The 25,010-nt window shown below is 36.3% G+C and overlaps 1 protein-coding gene across 1 annotated transcript in view; it reads left to right on the top strand.

Annotated features, from left to right (window-relative positions):
* The first annotated feature begins 5,682 nt into the window (after positions 1–5,682).
* Abca8 (ATP binding cassette subfamily A member 8) overlaps positions 5,683–25,010 on the top strand; it is a 59,325-nt gene continuing 39,997 nt past the window's right edge. The window contains 14 exon segments of the mRNA XM_048798189.1: positions 5,683–5,854; positions 6,979–7,371; positions 10,587–10,688; positions 11,739–11,943; positions 12,567–12,731; positions 16,731–16,834; positions 17,464–17,509; positions 17,512–17,680; positions 19,220–19,361; positions 19,677–19,862; positions 20,982–21,129; positions 22,025–22,193; positions 23,464–23,522; positions 24,207–24,317. Of these exon segments, the coding sequence (XP_048654146.1) occupies positions 7,354–7,371; positions 10,587–10,688; positions 11,739–11,943; positions 12,567–12,731; positions 16,731–16,834; positions 17,464–17,509; positions 17,512–17,680; positions 19,220–19,361; positions 19,677–19,862; positions 20,982–21,129; positions 22,025–22,193; positions 23,464–23,522; positions 24,207–24,317 (1,624 nt within the window). The 5' untranslated portion in view covers positions 5,683–5,854; positions 6,979–7,353.

Genomic DNA, 25,010 nt, shown 5'->3' with positions numbered 1-25,010 from the left:
ACATCAAATATTGAATTCTCTAGCATAGGACACTAAGTTGGAATTTTGAAACTAAGATAATTAATAGGGATTAAAATGTATTAAAAGAAAGATGAGGAAGGAGGATAGGAAAGAATGAGAAATGAAATTGTGTTGTGAAGCCAGAGCGAGAAAGTCTTAGATAACACACGGCCTCCCTTGGTCACTGGATACAAATTACCCTAGGAAGAACAGGACCTCATGCCAGCTTGTTCTCAGCAGCTGTTATAATTTGGATCTGGAATGTCCCACAAAAATTTCATGTGTCGAAAGCATGGTCCCCAAAGAAGCAGGTTTCAGAGGTCAGGCGTTCAGGCAATGATTGGATCAGGAGGGGTCTGACCTCATCCATTTGATAGACGAGTCCACTGGGAGCTGGATGGGAGATGTGTCCTAGCTGGAGGAAGTACCTCACTGGGGGCATGCCCCAGAAGGACTGAAATCTTCTCACCAGCCCCTTTCCCCCCACCTCTGTGCTTTCTGGCTGCTAAGAACTGGGCAGCTTCCACCATGTCCTTCCACCACGATGGTTCTGTCTTACAATGAGCTCACCATGGACTGAGTCCTCTTAAACCAGGAGTCAAGAATAAATCTTTCCTCCTCTAAGTTGTTCTCGTCAGCTGTGTTGGTCACTGTGATGAAGATAACTAACACAGCTCCTGAGGATGATTCTGAAGGTGTGGACATCTGGAGGCTGTCTTCTGGCCATACTCCCTGAAGCTGAGTGGCAGTCCCTTTCCTGAATGGAGAATTAGGGCAGCAGCTCCCTGTTTGCCACAGCAACACAAAGACCTTGCCAGTCAGTCAGTTTATGACTCATGATTTAATATGAGCACATCACAAAGGCACGAAAACTTAGTGCTGTGGATAAGCACTGTTGCCCCACAAATCCTCGAAATCAAATTTTATGAATTTGCATCTAATTCTTTCTGATTTTCAAATGTGATGCAAACTGATATTTAGCTAAGTAATGAATTACGGATATTGAGCATTCCTGAACAGAATTTGAGGCTAAGTACCTGCACAGTTTCAATCTTCTAATGAAAGAATCATTCACACTCACCTATACTTAGGAATTCACTTTGGTGTGAACGGAGGGAAGGGAGAAATAGTTCTATGGGAAATAAACCTAGATTTCCATGATAGCTGCCAACTTTTAGATTGTCTCCAGAACACTAGGTTCTTTTCTGGGATATAATTGTTCACAGTCAAGCATGCACCTTTAAAAATAAGGTAAGAGTTGTCAAAATTAAGACTTGGATTGCCATTTGGACTGGTCTTACTCTCTTCCTTCCACAAATCTAGAATGTTAACTGACTGTTTTTACCCTCTGCCCCTCATCCTTCTTGTGAACCAGATTCCTTCAATTACCAAACTGATATTTATCAAATATATTTATCAAATTAAGACTGTAATGATGTTTTATAAAGATGTGCTTCAGTCTTAGGTTGTGACCTAAAAACCAGGAACAAGCCTCAATCTAATTTCTCAGCTGTTCTTCCCCAAATTGCCTGTAGAAAATATGTAACAGGCCAGATTTCTTTCAAATTAAAAACAGAAAAGAAATACAGTTTTGAAACTGGACTCCAGGAAGCACACAATTTCATACATTGGCATAATCTACGTGACATATTACATTGGGATACAAGGTGGTCAAGTGTCATGACCTCATATTGCAATCCAAGAGTGCAAAACCAAGAGGCTAAGGCACTCCGCTTCTCTGTGTGTATATTGCTGAGGACTGGTTGTCTCTTTGAGTTTGCTTTGTGGTGTACGTGGTAAACATGGCAAGACAAGGAGATTGCACTTTGTTAGTGTTCAATGCCGCACACATTAAGCACACTGTATTTACAATGCATTCTTTGCACCTGCATAGGATTTTATTGGTTTATGCCACAGATTGGGAACCGGGCCTCTCATGCAAGCATGAAGAACTTGTTCTCCCTCAGTTAGTGACACTCTGCCACTGAGTGTCCTGCATTCACAGGTCCAGCACAGCCTTGGGTCCCTTTCCTTGCTAATTTTCCTTATTAGCCCATGAGCTCTGCTCATGGAAACTCTCTCCTTCTACTGTTTTTCCTGCCGCCTGCTCTAAGGGAGAGATTCGGATGTCCTGGTTCTAGAGATCCATATGACTCCCGTTGACAGCATCTACAGTCACAACAACTTGCTTCTATCCATTCTCTAAGCTGAGCACCCCAGACTTCTAAATCATATGGTCACTTGTCACTCTCCCTGGATTGCCACTGTCGTTGGTCCTGGCCTAGGACTATCGGTGGTATGATTTCAATTTTCTGAACGCCTATTTCAGCCCTAACTGTCTTTCTCAGTCTACTTTGGTCAATCAGAAGAGGTTTCAACCTGGTTAGGGTCAAGTTGCTGTGGCTTCTGGAAAGAGGCCACAAGGCTGTCTTCTTCCTAGAAAACCATTGATATCTTGCTCTATGACTTTCTACTGCTTCTATTTTCAATGTCTTCTTCCCACAGCTTCCTGCCACTGTTCTGAATGTGCAAAACATGGATGCACATACAGGGAAGAAGAGGACAGGCTTCCTTCCCTGTAAATTCAGATGTCCTAACTGCAGCATCAGCATAGAAGCATTTTCTTAAGTACAAGCAAATGCATTGGTATGTTTTACCATTATGACAAGCTCAGTTCATGAACGTTTATTACCTTATCAAGATACTTTTGTATCTTTTTTGTGTATTGTATTTTTCAGACCACCTTAATGTACAAATACATGAATCCTTGAGCTGGGGATGGAACTCTGTGGCAGAGTGCTTTTCTAGCATGCATAAAACTTTGATTTGGTCCCCACCCCCCCAATAGGAACATCTGTATTAATGATGATTGCTAAATTACAGAAAGGTGATAGGTGTTCATATACATATGTAAATATCCATGTATGACATAGGAACCCTTAAAATAAGATTATCTTTTGACAGTTACAACTTTGACCTAAAGTGCAGCATCTCCCAGGCCACCCTGGTGCAGCTGGATCTCGGCTTAGGGACCTTACATCTGCATGTGAAAAGCCATAGATGAATAAGTCATCTACTTTCCCCATACTTGGAGCTATAGGAGGCAGAGAGACATTTTTCTTCTTTCTTTTCTCTTCCCCACAACTCAGGTTTTGCAGGAGGACTCCAGGTATGGAATTGGATGATTTTGATGAGGAAGGTGAGCCCTCACTGAAGTGGAAGCTCCTCTCTTTAGGAAGAGTCTTAAAGCCTATGTGGGCCATGATTCTGGATAAGCCTTTGCTGTTGGGTAAAGCAATTATTTTTATAGCCTCAAAGTTATGCCCTAATATTTGATTATAATACCTGACCTTTGGCATAAGCTCTTGTGAAACCCATGCTACAACAGAAATACTAAAATGTATCTTCATGCCAGAAGGAAAAGAGCAAGTACTAGAGTAGTGACAGTACTGACCAAGATCAGTCAGTCACAGGCAAGATGGGGAGTGGGGTGGAGAGAGAGAAAGGAATTGAAAGCATACACAGATGATGAATAGATGGTACACTGATCATGAGACAGAGATGGATACAAACATAGATATTAGTGATAGGTAGATAATGAATTATATGTAGATGATAGGATGACAGATAATTCATACATAATGATGATAGGTAGATAGAAAACAAATTATAGTCAGATGCTAGATTAATAGATACTAAATATAAAAAAGATACTAAATATATAAATAAATAGATAGATAATGGGTAAATAATAGAAGATGATAGATAATTGACAGATTATGGATGAAAGGGAGATTAAGTTCCATTTTAATTGTATATCACTTAACTTTTAAAAAATTACCTTGATAGGATATTTAAAATACTAAGTATAACAAAATTTTTTTCAATTTTTCTCCAAACTTTCCACCAATTATTTTATTATTTTTATGAGCCTAAATAAAGTTAAAACACAAGAATTACGGTGAGAAAAGTAAGTCACAGAAGAAGCACAGTGTTTGCTTTTGTGACTCACCTTGAATTTTTAAAAAAATTTGTTAACTTACTTGCTTTTTTGGTTGGTTTCTTTCTTTCTTTCTGTTTTTATTTTTTTAATTTTTTTTTCATTTTTCTTTGCAGTGTTGGGGATGGAACCCAGAACCTCACACATGCCAAGCGAGCACTCTAGCACTAGCCAGCCACATGCCAAGGCCAGGGGTTGTTTATTTTTTAATCCAAATTGAGAAATATGAATTTTTGCTATTCTGAAAATTTGATCCTTTATAAAATGAAGAATTTAAGTTGTTAGGTAATTAAATTTTAAAATAAATATGTATTATTTTGTATAACTAATAACTCAAATGACCAAATTATGTGAACATTTTAGATAAACACTAAATTTTAAAATAGTTTTCAGTGTGTTTTCTTATGAGGTATGTTCAATTGATTTGGAAAACACCAAAACTTGATTATGTATTATAGCTGATGTAAAAAAAAATGATAAAGAAAACTAATGTCTACTGAGGAGGGGTTGTTCCTTTGATTTTTATACATTCGCTGACTCCTTTTTTATATAGATATTTTTTATTTGTTCTACTTAGTTATATATGACAGTAGAATGCATTTATGCACTTTGATATACATAAATAGGGTATAATTTCTGATTGTTTATGTTGTAGAATCACATCCGTCATGAATCATATATGTACATAAGGTAATAATGTCTATTTCATTCTACTATCCTTCTTATGACTCCTTTTAATATTGCATTTCCAAATATGTTGTGGGCATTTGCTACTTTGTATAAGAGAGTTGATAAATATAGTTTCACCTCAGAGAACCAGGTAGGGGAGATTGAAGGTAAATTTCTTTAACATAATCTTAAAATATGTTACAGATTTTATATATTTATATCATTTTTCTTAAATAAGTAGCTGACCTAATTCAAAAACAAATATAGTTGATCATACTTTCTGCTATCAATATCATTTTGACAGATTGAACTGATAAATGTACAGGCTTTAGACTTGAAAATCATCACAACTCTCATTCCCACCACTGTTGGATGTTGGCCTGATGGTTATGCTATCTGCCAAATGAAACAATAGCAAAATACACATTTTTTTCAAGTGCATACAGAATATTCATTCAGAGAGATCCTGTGCTGGTTAAGAAAATAAGCCTTAAAAAATTTGCATGCAAAATGTTTTCTGATCAAAACAGAATCAAACTAGAAATCAAAAACCAAAAGAAAGCAAGGAAAACCCCCAAACATTTCAAAATTCAACAATCAAATAATCCAGGGGCCAAAGAATAAGTCTCAAGGGAAACAAGAAAAGAGTCTGAACTGAAGGAAAATAAAACTGGGATTCTCGGGAATACAGATCTCGATGATTATCTGAGAGAGGCTGCCCAAGGGTCCTGAGCTCTGGGTGGAGCAAGAGCTTTTCTCTTTATTTTCTCCTGGTTTAAAGAGAGTGTTTTAAACCTCCATGTTAGCCCCAATCATCTTGGGCGTAACAGAGAAGTTTATGAACATTAGAAGTTTAGGAATATTGGGTTTGCTGCTTACAAACGCACTTCATGGGATACTTCAGGCAGCCACGCATAAATGCCACTGCTCTGCAGGAACTGGCTGAATATCAATGAGAAGACAAGAGTGATCACGTGGGCCTGCTGTTTGGCTGGGCTGACTCTGACATCATAGCCTGTCTTCTGAAAGCAGTCCGGGACCTTTTTATAAAGTCAAACAGATAAAGCAAATTCTAGAGATGTGCTAGGGACCGGGATAAAAAAAAAAAGTACGTTGTTTACTTTCAGTTGTGGTCACCAGCAGATAAACTGTGTCTCTAGATCCCTTGCTTCATATTTCCCAAAAGTAAGTTCGTCTTGTTTTTGATTTTTTTGTTTTGTTTTGTGGTTTCTTGTTTTGTTTTTTTTTTTGGTTTTTTTTTTTTGGCCTTGGGGATTTTCTTTTTTTCCTTCTTTTTATCTTGTCACAGAATAATAAGATTTTGTGAACTGAAGGTTAAATATCTGCAGAGAAATTAGTTTGAAAATTAATGGGCTATTTTGAAGTGCTTTGGTATCTGGAGCTTAATATTAGATAGGTAAAACAATTGAATTAAATTGTGAGGTTTTAACAAGTATGCACGTATGGTATTATTCTAAACCAGAAACTGAGAGTAAGAATAAGCAGAGATTGGCTAACAAGTTGATTATGAAGAACTTAAAAATCTTAAGAACTGACTTGGAAGCCTGAGTTGTATTTGAAGTTATAGTTTTTCACTTTTATCGCACAGTAATTGTGTTTTTCTGACTTTGAGACTGTTTACCAAGAACATTTACAGAAATCTTTTTTATTATCCCTTTCTCTCATTCTCAGGCTCTAAGAATTTTAGAAACCTGAGAAGCTTTCCAGAATCTTTTCCTCTTTGAATATCATGAGTTGAATCAGAATGTGAAATATGTAGCTTTTCCTTCTCACAGTACTGCTTTGAATGTGCATGGTTTGTGGTAGACAGATGATACATGTTTCTGTAGTATAAACATTTTGTTTTGAATTTAAAAACAGCATCAAAAGATAAAAGTCAAGTCATTCCAGTTGGAAACCATTTGCCATATGCGTATCAAGGAATTCATGTTATCAGTCTTTTTACCAACTGAAGAACATACACCAGTTGGGGAGAAATAAAGTTGTAATACTAACTTACAGTGGAAGATGGAAGGGGTGGGGGAGGGATTGATGGCTCCATGCCACCCAGGGCTATGGCTGATTCCACAGCCAGAAGATCTCACTCTGAGCCATCTCACTGTCCCCTACAGCCCTGCATGACCCCCTTCTAAGTGCCCATTCATAATTCTCTGCACTAAGAATGCCCATGGGGAGCCTCAGCACCCTCTCATGGAGCAACCTGACCTACTGCTATTTCATTCTTGAAATTTCCTTTCCCTCCTTCTCTCTTTCCACGGGCTTCCTGACCTCTTTTCTTCATCCGATAGACTTGCTTCCAGCCTCAGTGAACAGCCTGTGTAGTTTTCCTCTCTGGCAATATCCTCTGAGCCTGCCTTGGCCAACGGGATGGCCTTTGGAACTGGCCCCTGGACTCCTCACCCCAGCTTTGATTAGGAAACAGCAGCACCCCGTGTGTGATCCTGTCCCATGGCTGGGACAGGGGCTTCAGGTCGGCTCATACCCACTCCTCATCAATTATGGACCAGTTCACAGCAGCCCTGTGTGTCCATGGGGTCTGCAGAGAGGGAGGAGACCACTTACTTCAGAAGTCAGGACTTAAGAGCCGGTTGCCAGTCTTCGCCATGGAGCTGCTGGCTCTGTGGTAGAAGTCCTGACCCAGCCTTCCAAGTCATATTCCTGGCATGCTTCCCAGAAAACTGGTAAGCATTCCAGAATCTCTTTATTTTCTATAATGTAGCTTAGACTCCTCATTCCTCCCACAGGAAAGACCTTACAAAAGCACTTGTGTTCCACAGTTTTCAGGGGAGGCCCAGCAAATCATATTTGTATAGTGTTGGTTAACTGGGGCTATGGAGAGAAGTGGTAATAGTATTAGCCTCTGAGGAATTTTGTATCCCTGCTACAATAAAATGTAGATATATATTCCTCTACTAATTCACACACACACACACACACACACACACTCCTCTACATGTTCTTTACTCAATGTCAAATATCATAAAACTGATTTGCTTCTTTATTAGAGGAAAGTTCTGGTCTACTGCTGTTGTAATCCTTAGAGGAGAAGGCAGTATCCATAGAAGAAAAATGCTGCTCCTTGCAGGCAATTTTAGGTAAAGTATATAGGGTGTTTCATAGAGAACTAACCCTACAGAGGACAAAGGTTGGTGAATTCTTAATCCAGCAGAGGCCAACCCAATCCCAATTGAGGGGAAATGCTTACCCTCTACCTCGAACACAGTCCCAAACATATCACTCTCTATTGTTGGAAAAATTATTTCACTATGTACTTTAAGTTAAAAATTGAACACATTTCTAAGTAAGAACGACTAGAATGATCGGGTTGGAACTCAGCAGCAAATTAAAATATCTAGACAATATTTGTAAGAAGACAGAGATAGTAAAAGATGTTAAGCTTTCATAAAATAAGTCATAGTTCCCTGGGAAACTCCAAAATTTAAGAGTGACCATTAAAGAACTGTAAATACCTCTCATATCTTTGGTACAGGAGAGAAAAGAAGAAATTTTTTACCAATTTAAAAAGAATTTATAAGGTATGAAGATAGACAGAACTAAAAGCAAAGACAGCATAGGTTTAATAGGAAAATAAAACACAATGCATGATCATCCCAAACAAAAAATGCATGCATAACATAATTCACTTCATAAAATATAGCTACCAGTTTAGATTTCTAAACATTGAAGCAGTTATAAAATTTTCATACTTGGTTGAATATTTAGAAATTCACCCCAGGGTTAAGAAATTGTTAATGATTTATTAGACAAATATTAATCTCAAGAAACTAGTGACTCCATGTTACCAGAAATAGAAAGAACCTTCCATTGAAACATGAGCTGTAGAGCCATCTTTTATACACCCAACCACTTAGCCTTTAAAGTCACATGCTAAAAATCAGCAAAGGTATAATAAGAATGCCAAACCTATTACTAAAGTGAGGAATTAAAATAAAACTCAATCATGAAGTCATTGACCAAGTAAATCTACACAAAGGGTATGGCCCTAGACTTGTAGAGACAACTTTGAAAAGAACAAGGAGAAAGACCTTTCCTTGTACTTCAGAAGGCTTATTATGGAGCTCTAGTTACTAGACTGAAGGTAAGACATACACATAGAGATTAATTGAAAGAGTAGAGTACTTGAAAATGCATATGCATGTACGTGTATAAATACACATATATATATATACATCTGGTATTTGAGAGAATAGACACAACAATCAAGAAAGGAGAAACCATCAAGTAACTGGTGTCTTGTCAACTTGCCTGACAATTACAGAAGAAAAGAAGAACAACAACATGGTAGGTAATTGTCTCACATCTTATACACAAATAAACTTGGATTAAAGAACTAATTATAATGAAAAAATCTTTGAAACTATTAGGAATATGTATTTGTAACTTCCCAAAAAGGAAATACTTTCTAAACCGGATATACACAGGAAATACAGAATCAGAGGGAAAAGTTGTTAAATTTGACTAAAACAAAATTAAAATTTGCTTATGATAAAATGTACACTGATTTTGGATTGGCAAAGCTAATGAACTAACAACAAATAAGCATCTGGAATAATAATGAACTAAAAAAAAAAAAAGCCAAACAGAATACAGAAAAAGCTATTTACAGAAGAAATCTAAATAGTCATTCAACATGAAAAATTTCTATGAAAAACAAAATGATACAAATTCAAATAATGAGACACCCTACACACTCTTCAGATTGACAAACATATGTTTTCGCTTAGAATGGGTCTGGGAGTTATAGATTTTTTTTTTTCTGTTGCTGTTCTACCCTCAACTTTCTCTGGCCCTGTCCACCTGAGCCACAAAGGGAATCTCTCTCCATTCTTTCACCCCAACCCCATCAATAAGCCACTGTGGCTTTTGCTCAGTTTAGTGCAAATATGGGTTGAGGGATTGTAGGCTTCTTGCTCCAGCCTCTCTATTGAACCCAGTACAAAGGACTCACACGTGGGTGGGGTTTTCTCAGAATTTCTCTTTCCCTATTTACCAGCTTACTCCCACCTGTATTTACATGAAGGTCTGGTACCTCCTTCAGTGGTTGCCTAACTCTGCTTTAAATCCCTGTCGGGTGCCCACAGCAAACCTCTGCAGCAACATATCTTTGCTTGGGAATGAGGACAGGGAGTTTCCAGGAAGTGATCTGTTCATGACAGGTTCATACGCTAAAGAGTAAGTCTCCCATGTGGTGGTGTTTAAATGATGGACCCTAAGAATAGGGGGTCTAGGGGGAGGTAATTAGGCTATTGGGGACATTGTTTGGGGAAGGGATTAATGCTGGTCTTTCAGAGTAAGTTGGTTCTCAGGAAAGCAGGTTGTAAATCAAGACCACCTCATGAGCTTGATCTCTTCTGCACACAGTTCTCTTTCCATTCTTATCCCGTGCTTTGATGCCACCAAGGGACCATTTCCAGGACACCAGTACCATGCTGTTTGGATCCTCTGGCCCTCAGAATTGTGAGCCAAATAAACCTCTTTATAAAATACCCAGCCTTGAGTATTTTGTTATAGAAACAGAAAACAGACTAAGGAAAGTCCTCTAGGGACAAAACTGAACATCATGCCAGCTAGCAAAATTGGTAATTCAAGGGGCCATATCCATCTTCATAGGGAAGACTATGAAAGGCGAATTTGGAGCTAAGAAGCCATAAGTCAGTAACTGGCCAAGTGCCTTACAAATCCATGATGGAGCAGAGCCTGGAAGCAGGGAGAGGATGGCATGGGAGTAATAACATGCTAACTCAGGAACACCCAGACTGTAGCACTCGTGTGGGATACTGGAGTTACCAGGCTGCTCTTTTTCTGTCTTCAGGTTATTTGTTCCTGTTATGAACGCACATTTACTCATTTTCTCCCCTTCTTTCTCATTGAACAGGGCAACACGGGTAAAAGAAAGATAAGCGTGTGTCAACAAATTTGGACTTTATTATATAAGAACATTCTTAAAAAGTGGAGAATGAAAAGAGAGCCATTAATGGTATGATTCATTATCTGTGCCACTTTGTATTTAAGATAGGAAGATGTATATTACCTGAGAGGCATTTATGCTTTTGTTTTATATTTCCCCTACCTAAAATAAAATGAAAACCCTTTATAAAGCAGAAGAATCCGTTTTTAAGACTCTAAATCTACTTGAAGACATTTAAATTGGCAAAAACCTATAAATTGAGGCCTAAAAGCACTGAGGCTGGCCAGAAACTGAGAATTAGATAAATGTTTTAAAAGCCAATAATTATTCTTCTTACTAGTGTTCCCCACTCATTCATAAGTAGTGATATTCTAAAGACACAGCAAACAAATCAACCCACAGGTAACTGTGGAATTTCTTTCTTTAAAAAAAAATTTTCATTTTCTTCAAAAGTAGTACAAAGTTTGGGAATGTATAAGTGCCAAGAAGAAAATTAGCATTACTTTTTAATGGTACCATGTAATTAAAAGCCTGGTTGAACTTTGGTATCTTTTAAAATCAGTTTCATAGAGCAAGGTAGCATATTGAATTAAATGGGAATTATACTGTATATACATTGTGAAATCTTTGTAAAATTATGCATTTGGGAAATATGGTGATTCTTAATAGGAATTTGCAAGTGACCAGGATTTATAACTAATTACTGAAACAGTGTTCCTCGTTATCACTCTGTTGAATTTCCAATGGCTGAAACTTGGCGTATCATCCCTATAGCATGCTCTGGGTCTCTTCAACACAGGGACTTTCAGCAGAATCAAATACATCAATGAGTGCGTTACCAAAGTAACACCAGCTGACAATAATTTAAAATGGCGTGTCCTGTTGCGTTTCATTTCTCATGATCAGTCCTTTAGCACTGGTACTGATGCTCAATCCATTTGAATTACTATTAATAGTTCATTGAAATTACTCAGTTTGTTTTATACATTTTTTAAATGGTTCATATTGCAAGATGTGTTGAAATTTTAAAAAGGAACAAAGGGACGAATTGTATGACAAATGACTATGGATGAATAATTTGAAATCACAATTTTCTCTCCTCATTCTCGGGCTGCGTAGGAATGGATGAACGCGTTGCTCCTCCTACTTTGTTTGTACTTCTATCCTATTGGTCATCAAGTTGAAGACTTTTCTTTACGGCCTCCTGTGAACTTCGGAAGGGTAGATTCATTTAATGAATCCAGATTTGCAATTGAATACACACCTGTCACCAATGTAACCCAACAGATAATGAGCAAAGTAGCTACTACCTCCTTCATGACAGGTGAGTTGTCTAGCAATCCACAAGGAATATGTGACATCAGAATCCATGCAGATGCAGGCATTTAATTTACATTTTAGCTGATAAAATTGTGTCAATTATCAAAATTGCTAAAATGGGAAACTGAACATACTTCTCCTTTGTTGGAAATAAAGGATTCGTTTAAGTTATGTCAACATAGGCACTCTACATATTTTGAAAAATTCCCTCTTTTTTTGAATTTCTTCACCTTACTGTCAGGATTTGTACAGGAAAATAACTATATTTATTTCCAGTATCAACAAGCGCCTAATTGTATACCTATATACAATTTTAGATTTATTAGAATACTAATTATTCTACAAATAGTTTAATTGGTATAGTATATGTTATGTTGATGAAATTGGCTCAATAATCACAACATGTGGGGGAAAAATAACTAAATTTTATGTTTTTCTTCTGATGGTATCTAAATGAAACTTTAGAAACATCTTCCCCCAACATTTTAGATTTCATGACTCTGCCAAAGTCAATACATGATTTCATTTTATTTTCATAAAGAACTCTAGTAAAAGCTATTGAACATGACATCTCGAAGGCGAGTCTCCCGGTAATTTACTGATAACATCACTTTCTTGTAATGGCAGGTAAAGAAGTCATGGGACTATCAGATGAAGAAAGCATTAAAGAATTGAAAGCAGATTATCATGAGGAAATAGTAAGAGTCATCTTTACAAACACATACTCCTATCATCTGAAATTCTTGTTGGGACGAAGAATCCCGATCAGTAAGGAACACAGGGACCATACAGGTAACTTTCCAGCCATATGATCACACTGATCACTATTTCATTTATGTTTGAGCCATTCATAGAAACAGACGTTAATATGTCAAGTTAGGTCATCTCTGTCATGGTGATGTCCATGTCATTCTACACATTCAAAAAATGTGCTTTCATCTTTGAGTAAACTAACATATTCAATATATGATCACTATATATAGCCATATACATATATCCAGACATGACTTATGTGTATACATGTGTACACCTATACATATAAACATACGTTATCTGTGATATATAGCTGTAATATATGGTTGTTAAGGTAAAATAAAATTTATGGATAAAATAGAACACACTTCCCTTTAAATGCTTAAGTAAATCCACATGAAAGTAAGAGCAATTCTCGAAGGTCTAAAATGGAGGGCACCAAACTCAGTGTTAATTGGTTATTATTGGTGCTATATGACTTTGCCAAGCTCAGCAACCAAGAGATTTGGGTTTTAGTAGCTATGTGGGAACAGAGGAGAAGATCTTGGGTTTGTGTGAGATGAAGTTTCCTGAATTAATTTGGAATCTGGAGGGCTGTGTACTCAGCAAGAGTTCACAAAAAAAGAGACACCTGTTGACAAAGAAAGAATAAAATGAAGTTTGTTGTTCTCCCTTTGGGCTCTGAAATAATACAAAGAGAATTCTTAAGAAAATCATAGCTTTCAGTCACCTTCTCCTGAGTCTAGAGTTCTTCCTTAACTTGAGAAGCTAATCTGAAAAATCTCAACTAAAAAATATAAAGTGCTCCTAGGCTAGTCAGACGCTGGGATGCTTGACAGAGGATATTATAAATTTTCTCTAGAAAAATACTACCTCAACTCAGACAGCAGAGACAAAATATCTCTAAATGCAAATTTACTCTCCAATATGTAAAAACAAGGTACCACAAGAGTCAAGAGAATTGCCCAAGCTGCGTGTATGTATGTATGTAGATAGATAGATAGATAGATAGACAGACAGATATATTTCCCAGTGGAATTATAAAACTGAGAATATAAAATAAGCAAGTAATTTAAGGAATAATAGACTTTTTTCAGAGAAGTTGACATATTCATTCTAAAATTTGCTTTTTAAAAGGCAAATTTAAATATCAAAATCAAAGTATCCAAGCTACTCATTTTTAAAAATGAAATAAGAAATTAAGACAGTATGTTACTGCCACAGATGAATAGGCCAATGACAGAGAAGAGAGAATCTTGGAAAATTCTCACATAAACATGGACACTCATATATGACTGAGAGGACATTACCAATTAATGCTGAGAACTGCAGGGAAAATTGTCTCTCCATAAAGAACAAAATAAAATTATCTCGTATAGAACAACCAATTTTAGGTAAAAGAATTTTAAAAGTCCTGCAAAACTTTTGGAAGTCAGTATAAGAACATACTTTTATAACTATTGGATAGGAGGACTTTCTTGCAAAAGAAAAATATATAAACTACAAAATAAAAGATAGATATATTCAGCTAGATAAAAATCAAGTAATTCTTATTATCCAAAGATACTGTATAGATAGTGAGAATTTGAGGTAGAATTGAAAAAAAAAAGATATTGATAACAAATAAAACTAGCAAAAGATGATTTCAGAATATATGAATATTTTCTTTGAATAAATAAGAAAAAGACCTCAAAATAGGACATTATTGAAAGACATAGCAGGTATTTCACAAAACATGAAACACAGATCAAGATTAAGCATGTGGAGAGATTTATACCTGCATTAGCAATCAGAGAACTGTATTTTGAAACCACTTGTTACATCATTTCACATTCATTAGATTTGCAAAAACTAACAAATAGTACAAAGTATTGACTAGGATATGTAGAAAAGAGAATGCCTATCCAGTATCATATAATTTTCTAAATTCTGCAAAAATTGAATAATATATAACCCATCATCATAAAAATCTTTTTAGTAAAACTCTCATCCCTACATTAAAAACTGGTAGCCTGTTCTCTCCTTCCTGAGTGCTTCGGAAGCTCTCAATGAAGAGCCAGACTCAAGGCACTTTAAAAGCAAGTGTGGATTTCTCATCTTTCTTCACCTGCTTCTACAAGCAGAATGAGTCACATATAATAGTGCAGAAAACTCATTTCATTTGGAAATCCTTAGTTTAATGTGGAATAGAATATCCCCCAACCTCTGACCAAAGAACCTTGCTGAACTTGTAGCCTGAGTAAGAAATAAGCTTTTGTGGTGATAAGTTGAGGTTTAAAGGTAATTTGTTACTATAGCATATCATAGACTATCCTGACTGATATACACACATTCATGATAAAATATAAAAGAATTCTTCAAAAAATTATAGCTTTCAGTCTCCTTCTTCTGGGTGAAAAACAGTTTTAGATTTTTTAATCAGGGCTGGGGACAAGAGTAGAAAAGTAGCTTAGATACTTTTATTTTGATATTTAAATTTGCCTTTTAAAAAGCAAATTTTAGATATTTTTTTAATGGAGGCTGGGGACAACAGTAAAGAGAAAAAAAGAACTAACCCAAATATCAGGAGAGTAGATAAATAAATTGATTGGCTCACATTTCTACAATGGGATTACATAATCATAAGAAGAAATAAATAGGGCTATTTAGACAGATTTCAAAGTTATTAAACATAACAACTGAAGTAAGGTGCAGACTAATGAATATAATGAGATCTATGGATTAAATAGAGTTTATGTTTAAAAATTACTTATATAGTTTAGGGTTACACAGTAAAAGCCTAAAGACATATGTAAACATGAAGTTCAGAAACATAATTAGCTATTTCAAGGATTGGTGCTTAGGAAAGAACATTTAGACAGTATGTAGAGGAGTTCAACTGTATTTGTAATGATTTATTTTTAAAATTTGGTGATAAGTACATGTGTGTCTATTTTTATATTATTTGTAGATCTGAAATATTTCAAAATAATTTTTAAATATTTAAAATCTTAATGCAATATGCATTTGATTCCTATATTTAACTTTAATTAATCTTATTAAAGACTACCACCTTAATATAATTTATTAAATATTATAAATATATTCAACATATTATACATAGTTCATATATAAAATAGCTACATTAAATATATTAATATCAATGGACTGGTAGATCTTCTTTTTTTAATAAATAAACATTTTTCTTCAAAAGACATTCTGATTGACATGATTTAAGCACAGTGAGTTTCCTGATTCAAACTTCCATTTGGCCCTTTATGCTGTGTTGTACTCCATGTTAGAACAAGCTGTATTTCAGTGTTTCTCAATGCACACTAGAAATCCTGCTGTTTTGAAGAACATTGTTATGGTTTAGATATGAGGTGTGCCCCAGAAGTTTACATGGAAGACAATGCAAAAAAAAATTTAGAGGTGAAATAATGGGGTTATGAGAGCCTTAACCTAATCAATGCATTGCTCCACTTGAACGGATGAACTTGATGGTGTTTGTAGGCAGGTAGGGTGTAGCTGGAGGAGGTAGATCACTGGCAGCCTTTGGGTATACATTTTGTCGGAGGTGAGTAGGACTCTGTCTGTTTCCTGATTACCATGTCCTAGGCTGCTTTCCTCCACCCTGCCCTTCTGCCATCATGTTCTTTCTCATCTGAGGCCCCAGGCTACAAAGTCAGCTGTCAGAGCTCTGAAACCATGAACATCAAACTTCATTCTTGTGAGGTCTTTTGGTCACAGTGGTGAAAAAGCTGACTAAAACTAATATCAAAAAGATATTGTTTTCACAATGCAGAAATAGAAGAGTTCCACAAAATTCTTGATTGGCAGAGAAGCACAAAAGGTGGTATGAGAAAGATGACTACAGGCAGAAGGTTCCCCAAGACAGCTCCGCCTGACTCGTTTGGAGAATCATTACTATAACCTATGTTTTCATGTTTTAGAGCCAAAATAAGTCCATTTGAATTATGGGCCACTGAAAAGCCCATTTCCTGTGATCAGAATTGATATAATTCTAGTGATGATTTCTTGTCTTTTTTAATCACAAAGCTCATTGTTTTGAAGAAGATGAAGATGTTGACTGTTACATCTCAATATTCTGGAAGGAAGGTTTTGTGGCTCTTCAAGCTGCCATTAATGCTGCTATTATAGAAGTGAGTACAAAATGTTCAATGAAAACTAATTTTCTATGCAAACTAATTATACCAGAGGTACTAGAAGTCTCATGGAAGGAAATATAAATGTCTGGCCCTGTTCTTTCATTTACTCATTTGTATCTTTACAACAAAGACTACGAAATTTGCTGTATGTCGTTAGGAAATAGGGCATACAGAGAAGAAATGTTGTCAGGAAACCAGGGATATAATAAGGACATCAATAGAACAGAAGTAGGTGATCATGGGCATATCAAAAAGTCCTTGTAAACAAACAAGCAAGTTTCCCAGCCTATAAAGCTGTGGAAAGAGTCTCATTAAAATGGCAATTAAACTAGAAGCTTGAGGTGAGGGGTTTGTCAAATCTAAGATCAGAAAAGGCATTGCAAAGAAATCATGAAGTGACATTGGGTGGGGAGATAGTCAAACACAGTAATGCTAAGAATTCTGGAAAGCCTGGAATCCAAAATCCAGGTGGACCAGTGCAGTACACGGATGTGGAAATGTAGGCCAGCATCAGATCCTAGAAGGATTGCACATTTCTAGGAAAAGAGATGATAAAAACAGAGACACAAAACCCCAGCACGTCATTCAGTGTGGAAATTTTATTTATTATTATCTTTCTTCAGACCACAACAAATCATTCAGTCATGGAGGAACTTATGTCGGTTACCGGAAGATACAGCCCTTTATTAGTCAAGGAGGAATCGCAACTGATTTTTTCATTTTCTTCTGCATCATCTCCTTTTCCCCATTCATTTACTATGCATCCATCAATGTCACGAGGGAGAGGAAAACGATGAAGGCCTTGATGACCATGATGGGCCTGCAGGATTCAGCGTTCTGGTGAGCTGGGCTGTAGCACAGTGTTCTCAATGGAGAATCTCTGGAAAAGTGGGTGTCTGCAGTGTATCTTTATTAAAACCTAATGATTTTCTAACTTTTCCCTTTATCCTCCGAATGCAATAAGTCACCCTTGGTATAATGTTTGCCAGGACGAGACCGAATGTGACTGTGATTCTCTCGGGTTTAGTTTGCTGGGCAGTTGTGATAATGGAATGGGAAAGACAGAGGTCAGCATCTTTGCCAGATGGAAGTGGAATTCCAGCTAGAATGGGACTGCAAGGGCAGAAGTCAAAGCTTGAGTAATTCCAAGAATGGACAAGGTTCTGTGTGAGACCTGGAGAGTAATTAATTGACAGGGCATGGAGAAGGACAAAAGTAACCGTGAAGGGAGGGAGATGGGTGGGTTGGGCATATTGTAATCAATTAGGAGTTAGAGTTCCTTCTGTGCTAAAATCCTGAAAATCAGTATTGACCTCTTTACTGAATTAATATTAGAGGAAATTATAGTAGAGCAGTGAAATCTGGAGATTCTAGAGCCAAACACTTGGATTTGAGACTGTTAACATCTTTGTTCAATGGCTTCTCTGTCAATAACATGAGTAAAACATAGAAATGTCATTTCTGCATTCAGCTATGGTGAGAAGCAGATGATTTACTATTTGCTAAGTTTTTTAAACACTGCCCAATACATAATAATTGCTCTATGTGCTAGCTATTATTGTATTGGTCTTGCAGCTATTTTTTTATTTTTTTTAAAGTATCTTTATTTCATTATACTGTCTAAAGAAGACTGTAAAACAAGATAAAGAAATTGATAAGAAAAGCATAGTGGACTATTCTGAGACAAAGTAAATGGTATGATTTTTAGCACTCTATCTCACTGGAAAATGAGTGGAATTAAGGGCAAGTATGTAGACTTCTTGATGTATTCATGCAGAGAAAGGTGAAAAGAGCTTTTGGTAAGAGAAGTGACAGAATTTCACATGAGGAGTAATTTTTTATCTCCAAGGAAATTTATGAGGCTTCTCACCCTTTAAGCCTCTAGAGAAAAAGATATCAGGGATTCACAAAGGTGCTACCATGAACTAAGACGATGACCCATATAACCTCACCTCACCAAGTTCTCACCATAGTATAGTTTTCTATTTTCAGAGGAATAAAGGGGAGAAAAATTGGTTACAGAGTTTTCCCACAGTCACAGGGTAAGAAAGTCCAAAATGAAATGTTACAACCCAAATTCATCAGACTTGAAACCTAATTATTTCTTTTTTTTGTTTATAATGATGTATGTGCATGTGTGTTTCTGAAATTATTTTTCAGAAAAAGAATATTCTTAATCCCTTATGAATTCTGTTTAAAAAGTTCTAGTTTGCAATAGCATATCCTAGAATAGGCAATAAATACCTGCTGCACAACAGCATGGGTGTATGAATGAATGAGTGGGCAAATGAACAATGAAAAATTACAGTACAATCCATGGTGGGTCCTTCTTTTCAACTGAACACTCAGTACTAAAACAAAGCTCTGTTTTTGCACCAGGCTCTCCTGGGGTTTGCTCTATGCTGGCTTCATCTTCATTATGGCCCTTTTCTTGGCACTTATTATAAAATCTACCCAGTTTTTTATTCTGACCAACTTCATGGTAGTTTTTACTCTCTTTCTCCTTTATGGATTGTCACTGGTGAGTTGATGAATTAAATTTTTCCCTGTCTATCCCTTGCCTTAAAAATCAAACTGTTGGTTTCAGATTATCTTATTTTGTCTACACATCTGTTTTCTGCCTGCTCTAGTTGCATGCAAAAATCTATAGGTGGATACACTTGGATTAGTAATGCTTTGTGATGTCAATTATTAATACAATTGGCAAAATAATAGTTTCATTCGTTACATGCAAACTAATAATAGAACTAAAATGTTGTTTGTAAAATCCCTCCTGTTATCATGCTACTAATAATTCCTGGAGGGACCTTACCTAGTCGGGTCTTCTCTTGTTTAGATTGCTCTGGCTTTCCTGATGAGCGTCTTGGTGAAGAAGTCTTTCCTCACTAGCCTAGTGGTGTTCCTCCTTACTGTCTTCTGGGGGAGCCTTGGATTCACAGCGGTGTACAGATATCTCCCAGTGTCTTTGGAGTGGATTTTCAGTTTTCTTAGCCCGTTTGCTTTCACCCTTGGAATGTCCCAGGTAAGAAGACATCTAATGATCCGTGAAAAGCGTCTTTCTTCTCTGGAAGAATCTGTAATCAAAAAAAAAAAAAAAAAAAAGAGAATCTGTAATAGTTTTCATACTTCAGCATGGTGAAATTTAAAACCCTCCTGTAGACTTTTTGATTTTGCAAAGCTGAACTTTTAAAAGCTTTGAAAGTACTTAGCCCAGCAAAATAAGCCTAAACCAAAGGCAGGGGGTGAATGATCAATACAAAATCCCTTGGAGACCATATAAAGCATTTTCTTTGGCTATTAAATACATATTTGATGTTATGAACACCATGTTGTGAGCTCTAGTCACATTACATACAGTAGGGCCCCAAAGCTGCTTCCTCCCCTCTAAGGTCACTTTGTGCCCATGGATCCACATCTCCCCATCCCCTCCCCCCTGGACCCTCCCCGGCTTCTGGTGACCAATCTTCTGCTCTCTATTTCTGTGGCTTCAGCTTCTGTTCATATTTTGATTTAGCAATTTAAGACAACATACACCATCAAGCTAAAAATACCTTGAAAACATATTAACTAACTAGCAAACTGTTTCTTTTCATAAATTTTTTTCTTTTATTTTATTGAACTCACGTTGCCTTCCTTCCAAATAAATGGTGTTGCCAATCATGAAATATCTGGTTTTAGTGCTTAAGAAAAGAATGGTTAATAATAAAGCAATTCTTCATTAGAATATCATAGACCCTACTGGGTTGTTGTTTGTTTGTTTGTTTTTAACATACTACTATTTTTTTCCAGAATAAAAATTATTTGTTATGCAGCCATTTTCAGAACTCACCCTTCTTTTGACTGTGTCTTATTTGGTAAAAGTCTAAATTTAGCTCTAGTGCCATCATTTGCCATGTTTCCCTACCTCCTCCTAATGCTCCAATTTCATTTAGAACACACTTTCCTCACCACAGTTGTTAACACCTATTACAGTTTCTCAACTGTCCATGCCTTCTGATACATTTGACAACCATCAAGTAGGCCATCTCCTTGTTTAAATTTCTATTCCCAGGAGGAGACAATAAGTAGCCATCTTATTCTTGTTATTTAAATTATTTAAAATGTATCACAAATGTAACTTATCTTTTTTTTTAATTTTCAGCTTTTACACTTGGATTATGACGTAAATTCTAATGCATTTCTTGATGCACCAGTCAGCTCCAATCTAATTATAGCAACACATTTCATGTTGGCCTTTGCCACTTTCCTCTATCTGGCACTCATGATGTACTTTGAAAAAATTTTTCCAAGTGAGTGGTTATGATTAAAATCAAACATCATTTGAGTAACATTCTTTCCTAGAACAGATTTCTTAATACATGTACGATTTATATGTTACAAACCACTTTGCTGCTTTTGTATAGCTAGTTAGCATGGCAGTTCAGAAACACACAAATGTAGATTTTTTTTTTAATTATAGTTCTAGAGATGGAACCTGAGCCTCATGTATACTAGGCAAGCATTTGCTAATGAACTGCACCCCCAGCAAATTATAAATTTGCTTCAGAGGAAAGTTATTGTCTAGGAATGAGATAAAACAGGAATATAAAGTTGCTTTCTAAAGTTCCACTGTTGAGTCTGAATAATTTTTTTTGCCCCATTCTTCCCCTTTCCCACAAATGTGTTGTTTTGTTAAGTCCCATTCTATCTTCTCTTAAAATATTCATTTTATTTTTCCAGTAGTCATTTCCCAATGTCTTCTTCGTTTGTTAATAAAATGACACAGAATTCAACAGGCCCAAAATCATTTGCATTTTGATTCTAATATCTGGCTTTATTAGGGTTAATTGAACGTTTATTAAAATTCCTCCTGAAAACTTTTTAATCTCAGTTTCATTGCTTCCTATAGGAATAACTATTATAATAGAGATATCTTGGTGATTTTTTTTTCTTATGTAGTTGCACATGTTAAAACATGCTCATTGGGACTCAGGCCTAGCTTAATAGTTGAGCACTTTCTTTAGCATGAATGATTACCTGGGTTTAATACCCAGCATCAAAAGTAGAAACAAAAACACAAAAAATGTATTGCCTTGTGTTGACCAACAAGGCTTAGCAGCAAAGGGGTTGTATTGCCAGGCTAGGTTAGTGTCACTCTTCCCTAAAATTGCTTATTGACCTTATATTTGTCACCGGGTCATGCAGATGAATTTGGACATCAACATTCACCCTTATTTTTCCTGAAGCCCTCATTTTGGTCACGACAACAAAAGGCTGATCATGTGATCCTTGAAGATAAAATAGATTCCAGTCCTTCATCTAATGACTCTTTTGAACCAGTGTCTCCAGAATTCCATGGGAAAGAAGCCATCAGGTAACAAGGATGTGAATGGAGTCCAGGCCAAGGTTGGGGAGCTAAGAATTGATCCTGAGACAAGCAGAGTTCTCCCTGGGCTCTGGAGAAGTGACCATGCCACAACACTTGCATCACTTCTCATTTTAAAGAATTCCCTTACTAGCCCCCTGCAGGGTTGACATCTACATTAAATAAAAACTTAGATTTCACCAGTGAAGACATGTCAACAAAACTCTTGCTTGGATTCTTGGTCTTTTTGTTCGTTTCTTTCTTTCTCCATCCTTAGCCTCCCTACTTTCTTTGGCAACATTTATTCACACTTTATACACATTGCATTTATGATACTTCTCATTTTTTGACAGTAAAATGGAATCAAAATAGAAATGAGAAAACCTAATTACATAGTTTAATATGAATAAAACCTGCACTGTCTGGTGAACAATAAATGACAAAATAACATAAATTTGACTTCACTTTTGGATTCCAGTTACCTGGTAGAATGAAATCGTGCAGATAAAATATCTAGAATTCCAGATCTATGATAGCACCCAGCACATGTTAACTCCATTCCTTTCCACTGCCACCACCATCATCATCTCACCAATGTCCTCTTAAGCTTGTTGAATGTTCACCATGAGCCAAGCGTTATGCATGCAAGATGAAATAGTTTATATAACATGTAACACAATCCTAAAGCATTCGAAATTCTCAGATTGCAATTACTAAAACTTACCTGGATCTAGTACCCTGCCTAAAATAACAGAGTAACCAAGTGGTGCAGATGACATGAGTCAGGTGGGTAGCCCTGTGAGACCCCTGCCTCCCTATTGTGACGCACCATCTCTCTTCCTTATGCTACCTTTCAAGGATCCTCTGGAGACTGAGACTCAAGAGATCACCAACCTGTGCTAGTAGTTCATGCTGACCCTTTTAGTGTTGGGTGCCCACATCCTCTTTTGCTCTGACTTCCTTAACTTTGCAGTCCAGAGATGGCCCTGTAATTGATGTTAGACCATGGCCCAATCCAGGGAAAGAGTCTCAACTGGTAAGACCCAAGCACAAATTTTTAAAACTCATCAGGTGATGCCAATGTCCAGCCAGGACCACAGTATTCTGCAGGATTCTTGAAGAATTCTGTCCCACAACCAGGACTGCAAGAGAGTGACTGCTACCTCTCTCTCCATCCTAAAGATCAGTTTCATCTGATTCTGGCAGCCAAACTGGAATTACAGACCAGAGAGAACTGTCACCTTGAAGTAGCTTTTCTTTTTTCTTTCTTTTTTTTCAGAATCAGAAATATTACAAAAGAATATAAAGGAAAACCTGATAAAATAGAAGCTTTGAAAGGTAAAAAAAAAAATTATATTGAAGTCAATTTCATGATTTAAATTCACATTGTTTTGCTTTTATTGAGCAGTTAATGATAATATCTCAGATTTGAAAAGTTATTTGAACCCTATTATAAATTTTCCCCTCTAACACATCACTTTTACTTTATAAAAGTTAAGAAAAAGTGGGTGTTATAGAATTACATGTATTTAAAGTCTATAGTGATGTAACCTACAGATATTTTTTCCTACACCCTCAATTTTTTCTTCTATAATCCAAAACCTATTGGTAGATACTCTACTTTTTTTCCTTTTCTGAAGGGGGGGGCACTTATCTACTTACCACTTGGGAGTTTTAGCTATGTGATACTTTATTATTAATCTATTCTCCCATTCAATAAATACTAACATCCACCTACCATGCCAGGCAATTTCAATGAATTTAAGGGTATAAGGCATGTTTCATTCATTTTAATCAAATAACTTAGAAAATTCTAGAAAGGATTTTTTAAAAAATTAGTTTTTAAGGGTATTTTTATTTTGAACTTACAATGTTTTCACACTAGAAAATACAATCATTCCAGGAAATCAAGTATTAATTTATTGGTTCTGTAACAGAATGTTATTTGTGATTTTTATTATTTTCCTTCCTTCCTCCCATTTCTACTCCCTCCTTCCTTATCTTACCTTCCATTCCTCCTAGACCTGGTATTGGACATTTATGAAGGCCAAATCACTGCAATCCTTGGTCACAGTGGAGCTGGAAAATCAACACTGTTAAATATTCTTAGTGGGTTGTCTGTTCCCACCAAAGGTGAGAGTTCTTTTTTCCAAAGTCAGGTTGACAAAGAAGTAAGCTGATAATATAAAATCCTCCTGGTTATTAATGATAAACACAGATACCAAAGAAAAAATGGAAATCTATTTGTAATATTATTCCATAAATGTTTGTGATGTTTAATTACTACATATAGAATGTAAGTATTTTGTGATGATTATTTTCATGGTCATCAGTTTGGCATTCCCATATGTATCTGTCAGCTTTTGCTGCATGACAAATACTCCCAAACTGAATGGCTTAAAATAAAAATGTTTTATTTTTTTTTTTCATGACTCTGTGGGTTAACTGAGTGGTTTTTCTCTGTTCTGAACCAAGTGATTGACACTTGGTAATTTAACATGTGCCCCCTCACATATATGAGGCTTCAGATAGGACAGCTGCACCTCTGTTTTGGCATGGACTTTCATGTTGCAAGAGGCTAGATTGGGATTTTTACCCAATGTTCTTCATGATCCCAGCAACAAAAGAGGACAAGTCACAGTGTGTAGCTATTCATCAGCTCTATTTGTATCACTGTTGCTAAGGCCCCAGTGGGCATCTAGCCAAACCTAATTATAAATGGTAAGAGACTGCACTACATCATTAGGAATAAAATCCCAGATGGGAACTCCTTTTACAATTTACAACTGAAATGAAAATTCATAATGCCTAAATTGTATAAAGCTT

This window comes from Marmota marmota, unplaced genomic scaffold, assembly GCF_001458135.2.
Source record: "Marmota marmota marmota unplaced genomic scaffold, marMar, whole genome shotgun sequence".
Taxonomy (NCBI): Eukaryota; Metazoa; Chordata; class Mammalia; order Rodentia; family Sciuridae; genus Marmota; species Marmota marmota.
The sequence above is the reverse complement of the archived record's forward strand: the minus strand, read 5'-3'. Positions and strand labels throughout refer to the sequence as shown.